The sequence below is a fragment of the Hippocampus comes genome, unplaced genomic scaffold (assembly GCF_001891065.2).
Source record: "Hippocampus comes isolate QL1 unplaced genomic scaffold, H_comes_QL1_v1.1 scaffold333, whole genome shotgun sequence".
Taxonomy (NCBI): Eukaryota; Metazoa; Chordata; class Actinopteri; order Syngnathiformes; family Syngnathidae; genus Hippocampus; species Hippocampus comes.
The window spans coordinates 439,093-452,003 of NW_017805386.1; the positions used below are offsets into that span (position 1 = coordinate 439,093).

General features: G+C 45.0%; 2 protein-coding genes across 4 annotated transcripts; both read left to right on the top strand.

The window, feature by feature from the left end:
- Nucleotides 1-387: 387 nt before the first annotated feature.
- On the top strand, nucleotides 388-3,235 carry dtwd2 (DTW motif tRNA-uridine aminocarboxypropyltransferase 2). 3 transcript variants are annotated; one of them, XR_002168593.1, is made up of 7 exons: nucleotides 388-651; nucleotides 906-996; nucleotides 1,242-1,336; nucleotides 1,551-1,749; nucleotides 2,284-2,412; nucleotides 2,489-2,580; nucleotides 2,905-3,011. XR_002168593.1 is itself a non-coding variant. In XM_019873013.1 (6 exons), the coding sequence occupies exons 1-6, from the start codon at nucleotides 464-466 to the stop codon at nucleotides 3,082-3,084; spliced, it is 882 nt and encodes a 293-aa protein (XP_019728572.1). In that variant the 5' UTR covers nucleotides 391-463; the 3' UTR covers nucleotides 3,085-3,235. The 3 variants fall into 3 exon arrangements, 2 of the variants coding, with proteins under 2 accessions (XP_019728572.1, XP_019728573.1); XM_019873013.1 differs by lacking the exon at nucleotides 2,489-2,580 and having other exon boundaries at nucleotides 391-651; nucleotides 2,905-3,235; XM_019873014.1 differs by lacking the exons at nucleotides 388-651; nucleotides 2,489-2,580 and adding an exon at nucleotides 1,115-1,151 and having other exon boundaries at nucleotides 683-996; nucleotides 2,905-3,235.
- A 1,730-nt stretch (nucleotides 3,236-4,965) lies between these two features.
- LOC109517694 (nucleolysin TIA-1-like) lies at nucleotides 4,966-12,333 on the top strand. The gene is made up of 11 exons (XM_019873006.1): nucleotides 4,966-5,214; nucleotides 6,201-6,297; nucleotides 7,088-7,186; nucleotides 7,883-7,937; nucleotides 8,277-8,364; nucleotides 8,522-8,597; nucleotides 8,681-8,786; nucleotides 9,563-9,661; nucleotides 9,861-9,945; nucleotides 10,328-10,612; nucleotides 11,293-12,333. The coding sequence occupies exons 1-11, from the start codon at nucleotides 5,189-5,191 to the stop codon at nucleotides 11,414-11,416; spliced, it is 1,140 nt and encodes a 379-aa protein (XP_019728565.1). The 5' UTR covers nucleotides 4,966-5,188; the 3' UTR covers nucleotides 11,417-12,333.
- Nucleotides 12,334-12,911: the final 578 nt, after the last annotated feature.

Sequence of the window (12,911 nt, forward strand, 5' to 3'; positions counted from 1 at the left end):
TAAACACAAATTCCTGTACATGAATTCACTGTGAAAGGTCTTTATCTAGCTCAGGAAATCGATTTTTTTCAAATTTACACTTTTTAGTTATTGATAAACATAACCATTCAAAATCTTTGCAGTACAAGGGTGGAGAGGGTCCCATGACTTGACCCCGCGAATGACTTCAGACCTCATGCAGACAAACACATGGAGCCCACCTGGGAATAGTGTAACATGTCATAATATTATGCTGTAAAAATACGTGTGCATGAATGAAATCATATCAAATCTATTTTATCTGATATCGCAAAAAACTGTGCCAAAAGGATTTACAAGTCAAGAGTTGACAAAGCGACGAAATACAGTAACCCTAACCCTCTCCTGCCTTCGCTTCGTGTAAACAACCCCTGGGAGAGGAGGCGGCTAGCTGGGCTGTAGCGTTCACCACCACCGAGCTCGCGCTAAAAGTTAGCTACTCGCGATGGAGCATGCCTCCCCCAGCCCGCCACGTTGCTGCGCCAAAGACGACGAGGAGGAGGAGGACGACGACGACGACGACGAGCCCCCGGAAACTTCGAGTGACGACGACTGCTTGGACGACGTGTTCGGCGACCTGGCGGCGCTGCCGGTAGAGGTTAGCGAGCGAAGACCGACGTGTTTACGGTGCCGGTGAGCAAAATTATCACACTGACTGAAGCTAAGCTAATGCTAAGCGAATGGACCCCAGGCCCCCAGCCCAGCAGTGCAAAGACGCCATTGGCCAGTTTTTTTGTTTTTGTTTTGTTTTTTTTGTTTTTTAAGGGGAGGGGGTGAAATGCTTGCTCCAAACAGAAAGCCATCAGACCGTGTGTTTGCTCTAGTCGTGAAACTTACGAGAAGAAATGGCGGCTGGTTGAATGATTTTTCCTCCTCTCATCATGTAGTCGCCCTGAGAAGGTGTGTCTGTGTCCCTTCCTACCCGCGCAACCTCTGGACGTGTCCACATGTCTCTACATCGTTCAACACCCTGCAGAGGTGAGCCCTTTACCGCAGTGTTTCGGTGCATTTACACCCTGAATTCTAATGCCTGGTGAGTATGATGTACATGTCGTTTTTTTGATACTCTATTTTCATGCCATTATTGGACTCTCAGAGATTGTTTCTGTGCGCCAGTAGGTGTTGCTGTTTTGGTGAGCAACACCCAATGATGCTTGGCATGAAATTTGTTTAAAATGATGTGTTATTGTATAGATCTTGTTACATGTGTGCCTTGCTTTCAGGAGAGCCGAGTTCTTCGCACAGTACCTCTTCTTGCCGCATGTTTACCGCTAGGAAAGTGCAACGTCATTATCGGGAGGCGCTTTAACGAGGCAAAGTAAGCAGCACCCACTTGAACCCCTGATGTGCTGGAGCTTATCACAGCTGACCTCAGATAGAGGGCGGGGTACACCCTGATCTGACCCTCTGTACTGTGAGGCGGACGTGCTGAGCAGTTGTCCACCGTGTCGCCAAGAAAAAATATATTTTGAGATTTTATTTTTCCTTGGGCCCATACCATAGCTTCTGTTTTTCTTCTTTCTCGCTCTCAGGAACCCGGAGCTGGCCAAAGTGTGCCGGGACAGCCGGACTCTGATCCTCTACCCCGGCCCCAACTCCCAGAACCTGGAGGAGTTGGTACAGTTGCCAGAAGAGGGCGCCAAGACGCATAACATTATCCTTATCGATGGCACCTGGAGCCAGGCCAAGAACATTTTTCTCAAAAACAGCATGCTGCAACTTCCCAAGCAGGTGGGTGGAGTCAATGCGATAACAATTAGGCTGCCTTTGGAATCACTCCACCACATTGTGCCCTAAATGTTAAGTTTGCCCTTGTAGAGTGTTGTTCAAATGCTGAGTGGATATAGGTTTTAACCCTTATTTCGTGCCCTTAGTGCATCCCAATTTATAAAAACATACACCACTAACACACATCGAATGTAAAGAGTTAACTTTTCCCTGGGGGTCGTATGATAAGGACAAACGGTATACGGAGACGGTCTCAGATCAGCTTTCCAAGCCGCAGCAAAATGGAGTTGTGCATTGCATTGGATAAACAACATATGTCTGAGTATTTTTATGCTGTCTGTCTATGTGTGTTGCTCCACCCTTTGGGTTCCAGTAGCGAGTTGAGCACACAAGCGGTAGTAATTCCCAAAACAGCTTCAAAATCCGCAGACGATGACCCGACAATGTAAATTGATCAGGGAGAAGGGATGAGTGAATGATTCCAAAGGCAGTCGTTGTTTGCCGTCCTTATGGTCAATGCACGTTTGTGTCCACCAGGTGCAGCTCAACCGAAGTCTTTCAAGCCAGTATGTGATCCGCACGCAGCCCACCAACATCTGCCTGTCCACGCTGGAGTGCGCTGCCGTCGCTCTGTCCATACTGGAGTGCAATGATATTTTCCAAGAGGTACGGTACAACACAAATAGGGATGGACCATAAGTTCGAGTAGATATGTCTTAGTAGATTATTATTATTGCACAGGGACAAGCTTTGGTGACATTTTGGGTTGAAGGAACATTGTTGAAATGAGGGGAGAAGCTAACCTTGCCTGCAAGCTGAATTCTCGCTGTATTTGTGAGTTGACAAAACCCTGTGACTCCATCTTGTCGTGAGCCCGCTGATTTGCACCGAGCCACGCGACCAATTATAAAGCAACAATGTGATTGGGGGCGGGATGTGCGGCTGCAACAAAAGCTTTTCTCAGCTGACAATCCGCTCGAATCAAAAAATCTACCTTGGCTTATTGAAGACCCTTCATCCACACATTGACATTGCAAAAAGGTCTAAAAAAAAAATAAAAACAAAAAAAAATTGCAAGTTACAAACACTCAAAACCAAATGGCAAATGATACAGTTTGGATTCTAAGGAGCCTGTGTTCTTCCCGTGTTGTACCACAGGTACTGCTGAGGCCACTGAAGGCCCTGTGCACCTTCCAGCTGGAGCACGGCGCCCAGGTGCACCACAGCAAGGAACACCTGCTGAAGAACGGCATGTACGACAAAACCATGCCCAAGAACAAGCGCAAGATCAAGAGGCTGGAGAAGCTAGTGACCGACCGCAACTGCTTGCTGAGATGACCACGTGCGAACCAGCGTTGACAGGCTATAACAAGAATCTTTTTTTGGCTCACTTTTACAGGGACACTTTCGTTCCTGAGATTTTTCTTTTAATTGGTGTTGCTTTATTTAATGCGAATAAATTTGTGTTTTAATCGCACTTCCAAACATTCTTGCTTGTATTTTGTAACACCTTACAGGGTGTCTCCATGTGGTTTGGGGAAAAAAAAGGAACGAAAGGCTGTTAATAAGGGTTGGTCATCGCTTGAATTTGAACAATTCTTGTTCCAAAATGATTCTTGATTCCAATTCTTTCAGGAAGCAGGATTAAAACAGTTTTCATGGTTAAAATCACGCCTTGGCCATACTTTTTTTTTTTTTTCGCGAGCCGCAGCATCGACTAAAATGAACATTTGACATGGCTGTGTTGTTGACCTATTTCTAATTTAACATATTGTTTATTCAAAGAAACCAAACAACTTTGGCTGAAGAACTTTCACGCTAACTTAATGATAATGCATAATCGAAAACGCCATGGCTGGGCTAAGGTGAAGCATTGATAGCTGTGGTGTTGTGTGTATATTCTTGAAGCAGTGGGTATTGGAACATAAATGGTCGAGCAATAGATGTAGAGCGATAACTTAACAATACTCACAGGTATTTATATTCTTTTTCCATTGCAAAAAAAATATCCAGTCAATTTTGGGTCATTTGTGACACTTTTCTCTGTCTATATTTTAACGCCCCCTGGTGGCCAAGGCGCACTCAACAGAAGGAGGATAATTGGGGAGGGAATGGACCGGTGGGATTGATTGATTTCTTTCTTTCTTTGGGACAGTGCACATTAATCAAAACAAGAATAAACAGTGCAAATTTGCTGGACTTAGAATAAATGCTAGTTTTCAGCCTAGTCCCAAGGCAGGTTTCTTAATATAAACATAACATAAACAGTTGACATAAAATAACAAAATAATATTACACAACGGGGATTTTCATTCACTTCAATGTAAAAGATGGCTTGAGATACGAGTGTTTTGGGTTACGATAGTAGTCACGAATTAAACTCAAATCAATGCACTACTTTATATCTGTTGAACGATGGCTGCTCTTACAGGTCGGCAGTCATTATCCTTTCCCTCTTAGAGACACCCTGGGCGAGACGCTCAGAGCCGGAAGTTGTAGTTTGGCGATGGAGGGAGGGCTTGAGGAGCCGTGCTCCAACTGGCACGCATGCAAAGTAGATGAGTGACTCCAAAATCAACAGAGATCAAGTTGGAACGAGAATTATGAGGGGAAAAAATATTGCCGAGGTAGTACGCATGCTCAATGTTCGTCTCAGTCACGGGTGGCAAGGATATTCAACTCGCTCCTTTGAGGGGCGTGCCTACAGCCAAGCTAAGCTAGGAGGGTCAAAGTCGTCAGCACATCCCTCGTGTGGACGTTAAGAAAACCAAAAGACCGAGGATGCCGTCACAGTGTGCTGCATACCTTTGCGGACAACCGACAAGGAAAATGGGAATAACCGTCCATATGTTAACATGTTTAATGTTTATCTTTGATTTCAAACATTATGCATTGACAGCACACGTTTTGACACAGAAAAAGTAAACTTTATGAACATCGGCTAAAAATGTCCATGCGTTTCCGTTGATGGGAACGTCGCCCCTGCCAACATGACCGCCACGTAGGCACACGGGTCACGTCGGTCTGCTACGAAGCACTTAATGTGTGGGCTGGAACCACATAAATAAACGTATTGATACGTTTACATTTTAATGCCTGGATAAATCTGATAAGAAAATGATCCTGTGAATTTCTGTGTATATGGATTTTATATCGACGACTTGACGTGCAGTTAGTGATATTTTTCCTTTTAAGAGTGCCGCGCGTGCGCCTTGCTCGTCAGCAGAGGGCTCCGCGTTCCGCCATTTTTGTCGGCTGCCCCATTGTTCGCTCCGTGGCTTGTATTCTCCCCCGCCCCCAGTCTCGGCGGTATTATCGTCTTCGTACTGCGCCACAAAAACACTAGCGGACACGGTGTCACTGGCAGCTGCTCGCGACGGTCGTGGACTTGTCCTCCGCCCGGCGTTTGCAACTCGGTCTTGGCCAACAAGTTTGAAACAGGATGGACGATGAGCAGCCCAAAACCCTGTGAGTGTGCTTCGGTTGTCTTGTTAGCTTAGCTCACTTGTGTTGCTCACGTAACATGGAGCTAACGTGCTAACGTAACCAATCAGCCGGCGGACTCCAAACCCATACTGACCCTGATTAAAATGACACAATAGGCATAAATAACGTTGGTTCTTTTAAAGTATTTTCTGGATTAATGTAGAGAAAGGGCACGCTTTTACTACAGCAGCATGGACAATGTAATGCGCTGACAAGCTAATTTCAATAAGCGACCAATTAAAAATCGAGCATTTTGGGCCTTGATATTCATTTTTTTGTGTCCACATCTCTTTATTGTTTGCTCCTTCATGTATTCGCATTTTGATTCATTTACTTAACCGGGGCCAAGTGATATTCACGATGAAAACCGTTTGTCTGGACTGTATTTCCTGGTTTAAGATTAGCTCGGTGCTATTTTAAAAGCTAGCAGCTCGAGGTAAGTTCAGGTCAAATTAGAAGCATAGAGTACATATCGGCTCGTTATTCGCGGAGGGATAGGGACCAAGAGCCGCCGCGAATGGCAAAGTTTCTCAAAAAAATAGGCGCCACCCTTAAAAATGTTGTCTGTATTCATGTGTACATACTTAAGTATCACCAATCCATTGACAATCGAAAACTCTTCCTATAACATCACCCTTTAACATAAATGGGTTACAGATCATTTTGTCACTGCTTCACAACCATCAAAACAAACCAAAACCTTCCTGGCTCCTATTTGCCCCAAATCCTCTGACACTTGTTCATACTATCCCATTTAGAAACCTTCACCGCCTCGCACACAGTTGGAGCGTGAAAGGACTCTATACAACACCCGGGGTCTCGAAAATATTTCTTGTTCAGTCTTTCAACGTGCCCCACTTGTTGGGTACCACTTGTCTACGCTACACCTCTATCATCATCATAATCCATTAAAAAAAAAAGGCTATGTTTCCATCTGACATTTCCCCCTCTTGTTTGCTTGTGTACAGGTACGTGGGAAACCTGTCGCGAGATGTGACGGAAGCCCTTATCCTGGAGTTATTTGGCCAGATCGGACCCTGCAAGAGTTGTAAAATGATCGTAGATGTGAGTCCCTTGTTTTTTTTGTTTTGTTTTTCCCCCCCTCTCTCGTTTCATGTAGCTTATTCTGTTTGTCAAATCCAGTCCAGGAGATCAAATGTGGACTAGCTTTAGCGTGGTGATAGTCCGTATTTCCTCAAAAAGTGACTCTAGCTGACACCGTACTCCAACATATCGCAAGGGTACGTTGCCCTCTTGAATAAACAGTCCACTTCGAATACACTCTCTTTTTCCCTCTCAGGAAAAAATATCATGTTAACTTTTCTGATTGACTCTCTTCTGTACAAATAGCTTATGTACGGATTAGCTGCTAATAAATGTTAGCACCTTTTGCAATTGAGTAAATACAGGCCCAGAAGATTATTTACTCAAAGTAATGTTTCTTTGTTCATTAATTTATGCCGGTGACTTAAAGTGACAGGCAGAGAAATTCCCTGCAGTTCTGCTAGATGCCAGGTGGTACAATTACCCAGTGTATCTAGCCACTGCAGCCCAAACAAGGGCCGAGTTGCGTCACTGAACAAGCAGACTGGCCGACGCGTTCGCCAGGTACGAGCCGGCCAACACTCACTCTCATTCGTTGATGTCTACATCACTCACCAGGCCAGGCCCCACCTTTTAAAGCCTTCCACACGCAATCACGGAGGCGCCCTCATGTGGACAAAAATAACACCTGCAACTCGCATGCATGTTATTGTGTTTAAGAATGGAAAACAAATTTTTCCCCGATTATTCATTGCGGTAATCGATTCTGAATGTGTATTTGTATTTTTTTTGTCTCTCTCGTCCATTCCAGACGGCGGGTCACGATCCCTACTGCTTTGTGGAATTCTATGAGCATAGACACGCCATGGCCACCATTGCGGCCATGAACGGTCGGAAAATTCTGGGTAAGGTAAGCGATCTTATCCCCTTTGGCGTGAGCCTCTCGGACCGGGCTGGGTGTGCCATTCTTGACGAGTAACCCCCCCGACCCCACCCCAAAAAATGAGAAAATATTTTCAACCTTAAAAGCCCCAATTGTTTTATTGTATTGGGTGAAGGCGAAAGGATGATGATCCTCTCCTGCCTCTTTGACTGGTCTGTGTGTTGTCTTTTATTTATTTGCTGTACCACCTTCTTTCCATTAGCCGGCACACTTGTAGTAAGACAAACATTCAGTTGAAAATATTCTATTCCTCAACAGGTATTGAAGGAGCGTTTGAGGAGTAGAACAAGTTCGTAAAATTCACTTGTTTGTAAGTCCCTTGTTATTTGGACCTTACTTCCTTCAGTTTTTTGCTCCCAAATTTTTTGACTGCCATTTTTCCTGATTTATGAGGGTGTGACATCTTGATAGCCCATTCTTAAATTCTTACTGTGTGCTTAGTTTATGAAAAGGTACGTACAATTTATGAAAAAAAAAAAAACAATCTGCAGTGGTGTGTAATGATGCAGAACAGAAGCCACCACATTAAAAACAACAACCTCAAAATCAGCAAATTGAAGTAAAAGTGGTTTGTGACAAGTGGCCTAATCAGAACATAAGCGCTCTCCGCCTCCTTGATCACGTCTCATACGCTTCCCCTTGCCATGTTGTGTCTCTTTGCAGGAAGTCAAGGTCAACTGGGCCACCACGCCGACCAGCCAAAAGAAGGACACGAGCAGTACGTGCAAATAAACACCACAACTAAGATAGCAATATTGTCTTTCGGGATTGCCATTAAAATGAGTCAATGTGAAAAAGACAATCGAGCGATCGTCAAGACACGAAAAGCGTTTTCACTCGTGGAGGCGACACTTCATGCGCTACACTTTGTACACTCAAGCTAACGCTAATCTGTTCGTTCAAAAACTTGCTGCGGTCCTCTTTACCTTTTGGCTTGTGTATGGGCGGTGTTATGGAAATTAGCCCCGCGGTTCCACCCTCCCCCGCAAACTCTTCCCTCCTTGGTTGATGTGTTCGTGTGCGTTGTAAATGCGCAAATGGTGAAAACGTGTTTTAGGTCACTTCCACGTCTTTGTCGGAGATCTGAGTCCTGAGATCACCACAGACGACATCAAGGCGGCCTTTGGTCCCTTTGGGAAAATATCGTAAGTGAATAGTGTTGTGCTTTTCTATTTTATTTTTTTTAGTCCCTCTCGCTTAATGCTAGACCTCAATGCCGCCTGACTTGTGGCACCACACTGAAGGTGCGATGCTCTGAAATGAAATTTGCCGCCTTGTTTCTCTGTGTGCATTTATCTGCAGGGATTGTCGGGTGGTGAAGGACATGGCCACCGGCAAGTCCAAAGGCTACGGCTTTGTGTCCTTCTTCAACAAATGGGTGAGCGCTTCGTCTCGTCACGTCGCTTCATGCCCCGGACGGGCTGGGGGGCGCCGGCTTGACGTTGTTGTTGTTGTGCTTAGGATGCGGAGAACGCCATCCAGCAGATGGGAGGCCAGTGGCTGGGAGGAAGGCAGATCAGGACGAACTGGGCCACACGGAAGCCCACACCCAAAACCACCAATGAGAGTAAGTCTTGCAAGAACTACAGAAAGGCAATTTTTGAGGAAAATGTCTGTGAATGCTGAAGAGCTGACGAGGGACTGAAATGTTGTGGAATTGGATATTAAAGTGTATGGCGAGATTTGGGACTTTTTTCATTTGTCGGAAAAATGGAGGAAGAGGAGGAGGTGAATTTGTCAAATGTCTATTGCATCTATTTGCAATCTAGTCATGGAAGATGTGGAATCCTGAAAAAAAGTGTCCAAAAACTCTCTCCAAGATGCATCTGAAAGCACCGAACTCGATGAAGTTGAAATGTTTTGACTATGTTCAGGAACGTGGAAGGATTTGCTCAATTTTCTTCATGTAGAATCATGAACACAATGTGGGAATTTGGGCAACGTGAAAAAGAGTGCCATCAATGTCCAGAATTTACTGAACATTTTAAATTTGGAATTGCTGTGAGGGTTTCGGATCAATGTGCAAAGAGTCGAAACTCCTCAAATGCAGATGCAACTTTGGCACCTTAAAGTGCTTTGATTTTTCGGGCATCTGCTCCTGACGAACATTTCTGTTTTGTTTTTGTTTTTTTTTTTTTCAATTAAATGAAAAAAAAAAAATTTAGTTGCCCCAGGGTCCATGTTTGGACAATTCCAATGAATTGGAATCGCTAAATGTGTCAGAAAAGTTGCACATTTGGAAAACTTTACCCAGGAGATCAGGGAATGTTTTTAAGTGACATTGTATCATTCCAAACTCATGAAAGTAGAAAACGAACGTCAATGCCTTGTTGTGTCTGGCAGCGAGCAGCACGAAGCAGCTGTCCTTCGACGAGGTGGTCAACCAGTCCAGTCTCAGTAACTGCACCGTCTACTGCGGCGGAGTCACAGCAGGTCTCACTGGTGAGGATGTAGTATGAGAAATGGGCTTTTGAACTGTCTGGGGTGAGCGCGGTGACCTTTGCAAAGTCGTCACACCAACACAGTTCAGCGCAGATAGATTGAGGAGACACCTGGGAACACTTTTAAAATGGGGGAGGGGGGCGGGACCACCCACCTTTCTCCTGATGAGATCAACATTCAAATGCTTGTTTCTTCACAGAGCAAATCATGAGACAGACCTTCTCGCCTTTTGGACAAATCATGGAAATCCGCGTTTTCCCGGACAAGGGCTACTCGTTTGTGAGGTCAGTTTTGAAGCCATGAAGGCTTACCCGTTTTTGAGGCGCTGCTTTTACTCACAACGCGGCTGTGGTCAGCTGAGCGCAGTCAGCGGCGCCATATGCAGCCGTGTTGTCGCTATCAGTCTTCAGATTTTGCCAGTGTATGACTGTCACCTCAGTTTGGTCTCGCAGTTTATTCAGGCTGGTATAAAAGCGAATTCTATTGATGAGCATCATGTGCAGGATGTTCGGTTGTGTTGAATAATTGTAGCTGATGAGCGCATGAGGGATTTATGAATAAGTGCTTTGCCGCCATCTTGTGGCATTGATAGGCAGTGACAGCTACCCCAAAGCCGTTCTAGCGTCTGGTGACTTTTGATCAAGAGCGAGACTTGACTGTGTCTAGGTTCAACTCGCACGAGGCGGCCGCCCACGCCATCGTCTCCGTCAACGGCACGTCGGTGGAGGGCTTTGTGGTCAAGTGCTACTGGGGCAAGGAGACCACGGACATGGTCAACCCCATCCAACAGGTCCAGTTGCCTCAGAGCACGGTGAGCTTTGCGGCGCAGCCCTACAACCAGTGGGGGCAGTGGTACGGCAACACGCAGCAGATCGGCCAGTACGTGCCCAACGGCTGGCAGGTACCCAGCTATGGCGTCTACGGGCAGAGCTGGGATCAGCAGTGCTACAAGTGAGTGTTTGCGGGCCGCTTTTCCCCATCGCAGAATTAATTGCCCGAGGAAAGGAAAAAAAACGCACACAAAGATTTCAACAAAAAAGAAGAGTCCAGTTTGTTGGCCGTCAACTTTTTCAGATCACCAGGGAGTGGAAAACTGATGTTCTAGATAACCATAAAGAATAAACACTTTTTGGGGAAGGGGGTGTTAGGATTTTTGATATCAGTAATTTGAGCAGTTTTGCTGTTCGTTTAACGATGTGCGTGTTTTAATTTTGAGTATGCTAGTAGCATTTTTACCTAGATACCAAAATAAAGTCGAATATGTAACAGTAAAATGTTGCAGTATCGAATATTAAAAATAAGGAACCTCAATTTAGACATATTTGTACATTGGATATAAAATACACAAAACTCCTAAATATTGTGATAGAGGTGGTCAAAAAACAGCTTCCGTGTGCATGACTCAGCATGACTCAGACTTGATCTCAGACTTGATCTCAGTTTTACTGTTTTTCTGCTTTCTCCTGTCTTCGTTCTTAATTGCTTGTTTATTGTTGTATGTATGTATGATATTTGCTCCATGGACAGCACTTTGTATACCGCGGTGGTTGTTTTCAAGTGCTCCAGAAGTACAGTTGAGTTGAAACTTGTGTCTGAAACATAAAGCCCCCTCCATTTGTGTTTGTGTTCAGTCCTCTTCCTTCCGCCGCCGGGTGGACCGGCGTCGGCGCCGTCAGCAACGGGGGCATGGTGGAACCCGGCCAGGGCGTCAACGGCACCATGCTCGCCAACCAGGCTGGCTTTCACACCCACTGATCTCGCCCGCTGGACGCCACTCATTACACTCTGGTTAGGGACATCGGTTCGGCAATATTTTCTCTTTCTCTCCCCCAACCCCCCCACTTTTTTTTTTTTTTTTTTTTTAATTGGTTTGGTTTGGAGAAAAAAAGCGCACTCTGCGTCTTTTCCACCATCATGTACATGACAAGCTGAGCACAGCTACCATTTAGATCAGCAAAAGGCGATGTTGGATCAGGTCTTTGCCGTCGCCAGGTTTTGTTTTGCAGAGCCAAAGAGATTTTTTTTCTCCTCCCCACCCCCTCCCTCTCCCCGATCCGTGTTGTCTCGTCCCTCCCCTGTTAGTCCTGGCCAGTTCTCAGGGTGCTGAAGTCATTCTGTGAAATGTAGGAAATCACTGAGGAAGAAGCAAAGAATACGGACTGAGTAACCTGAACGATTTTGTGTGCATGAACTGATACTTTGACACACAAGTCGGGCTCTTATTACGCCCTTTCCGCTTCCCCCACCCGCTCCTACACCCCTCTCGATCCGAAAGAAGGACTACACCGTTTTTAATTTAGTCATTTTTCACCTTTCTCGGCTTGATAAAAGAGCTTTTTGCCTTTCTTTTGTTGTTAATTTTGGGTGACTTGACTGCGCAGTCACACCGCGATTTTGTTTCGGAAGCATCGAGCGGCTGCCAACTTTATTTTTTATCTTTTAAATTGGATTTTCAACTTCTCGCAGGGAAAACAACTGCCACGCTTGTCTTTACTTACCAGGCAGACAAATATTGCACAACTACTTAAAAAAAAAAAATCACTCAATTTGAAGTGTTTTTGTTTTGTTTTGCATTCCACCTTGTTTTGTAACATCATTTTGGAAGTCTTATTGTAAATAACTGAGCGCTCTGTTCAATTGTATCTGTATAAAGACATGATGTTCATTCGGGACACTTGTATGCGTGAATATGTGAGTACGAATATGACGGTATGAATGTGAGTTGATGTGGTGAGTACATAAGTGTGAACATTAGAATGTTTTATTATGGCAGTCACTGTCTGAAATGTGAGTGCGATTTGAAAACGAGTGCCCGAACGAGACTGAATTTGGGATTGTCTGTACATGAGTGTGTCAATGCGTGCGCGATTATAAGAGAGCGTGAATTTGCACGTCGTGTAAACGAATTTATGAGAGCGAAATTAATTTGTGACTAAATAAGTGGAAATGTGAGTGCGAAAGTATGCAAGAATGAATCCTGTCAGTAAATTTGCCAGTGAGTGAGTGAAAATATGGGAGACAAACTGAATTTGTGTCAATGAGTCTGCAAACCCGTTCGTCCATTTTCAGCACCGCTTCTCCCAGCTGACTTGGGGCGGAAAAACGGACAAGACCACGAACCGGTCCTTCAGTCGGTCACAGGGCGCACATGGAGACAAACGACCATTACACAAGCATATTGACACTGTTGCTGAGTCGGAATCAATCCCACGCAACCCGCACACAAGTCAGGCGAGTGTACCGCTACACT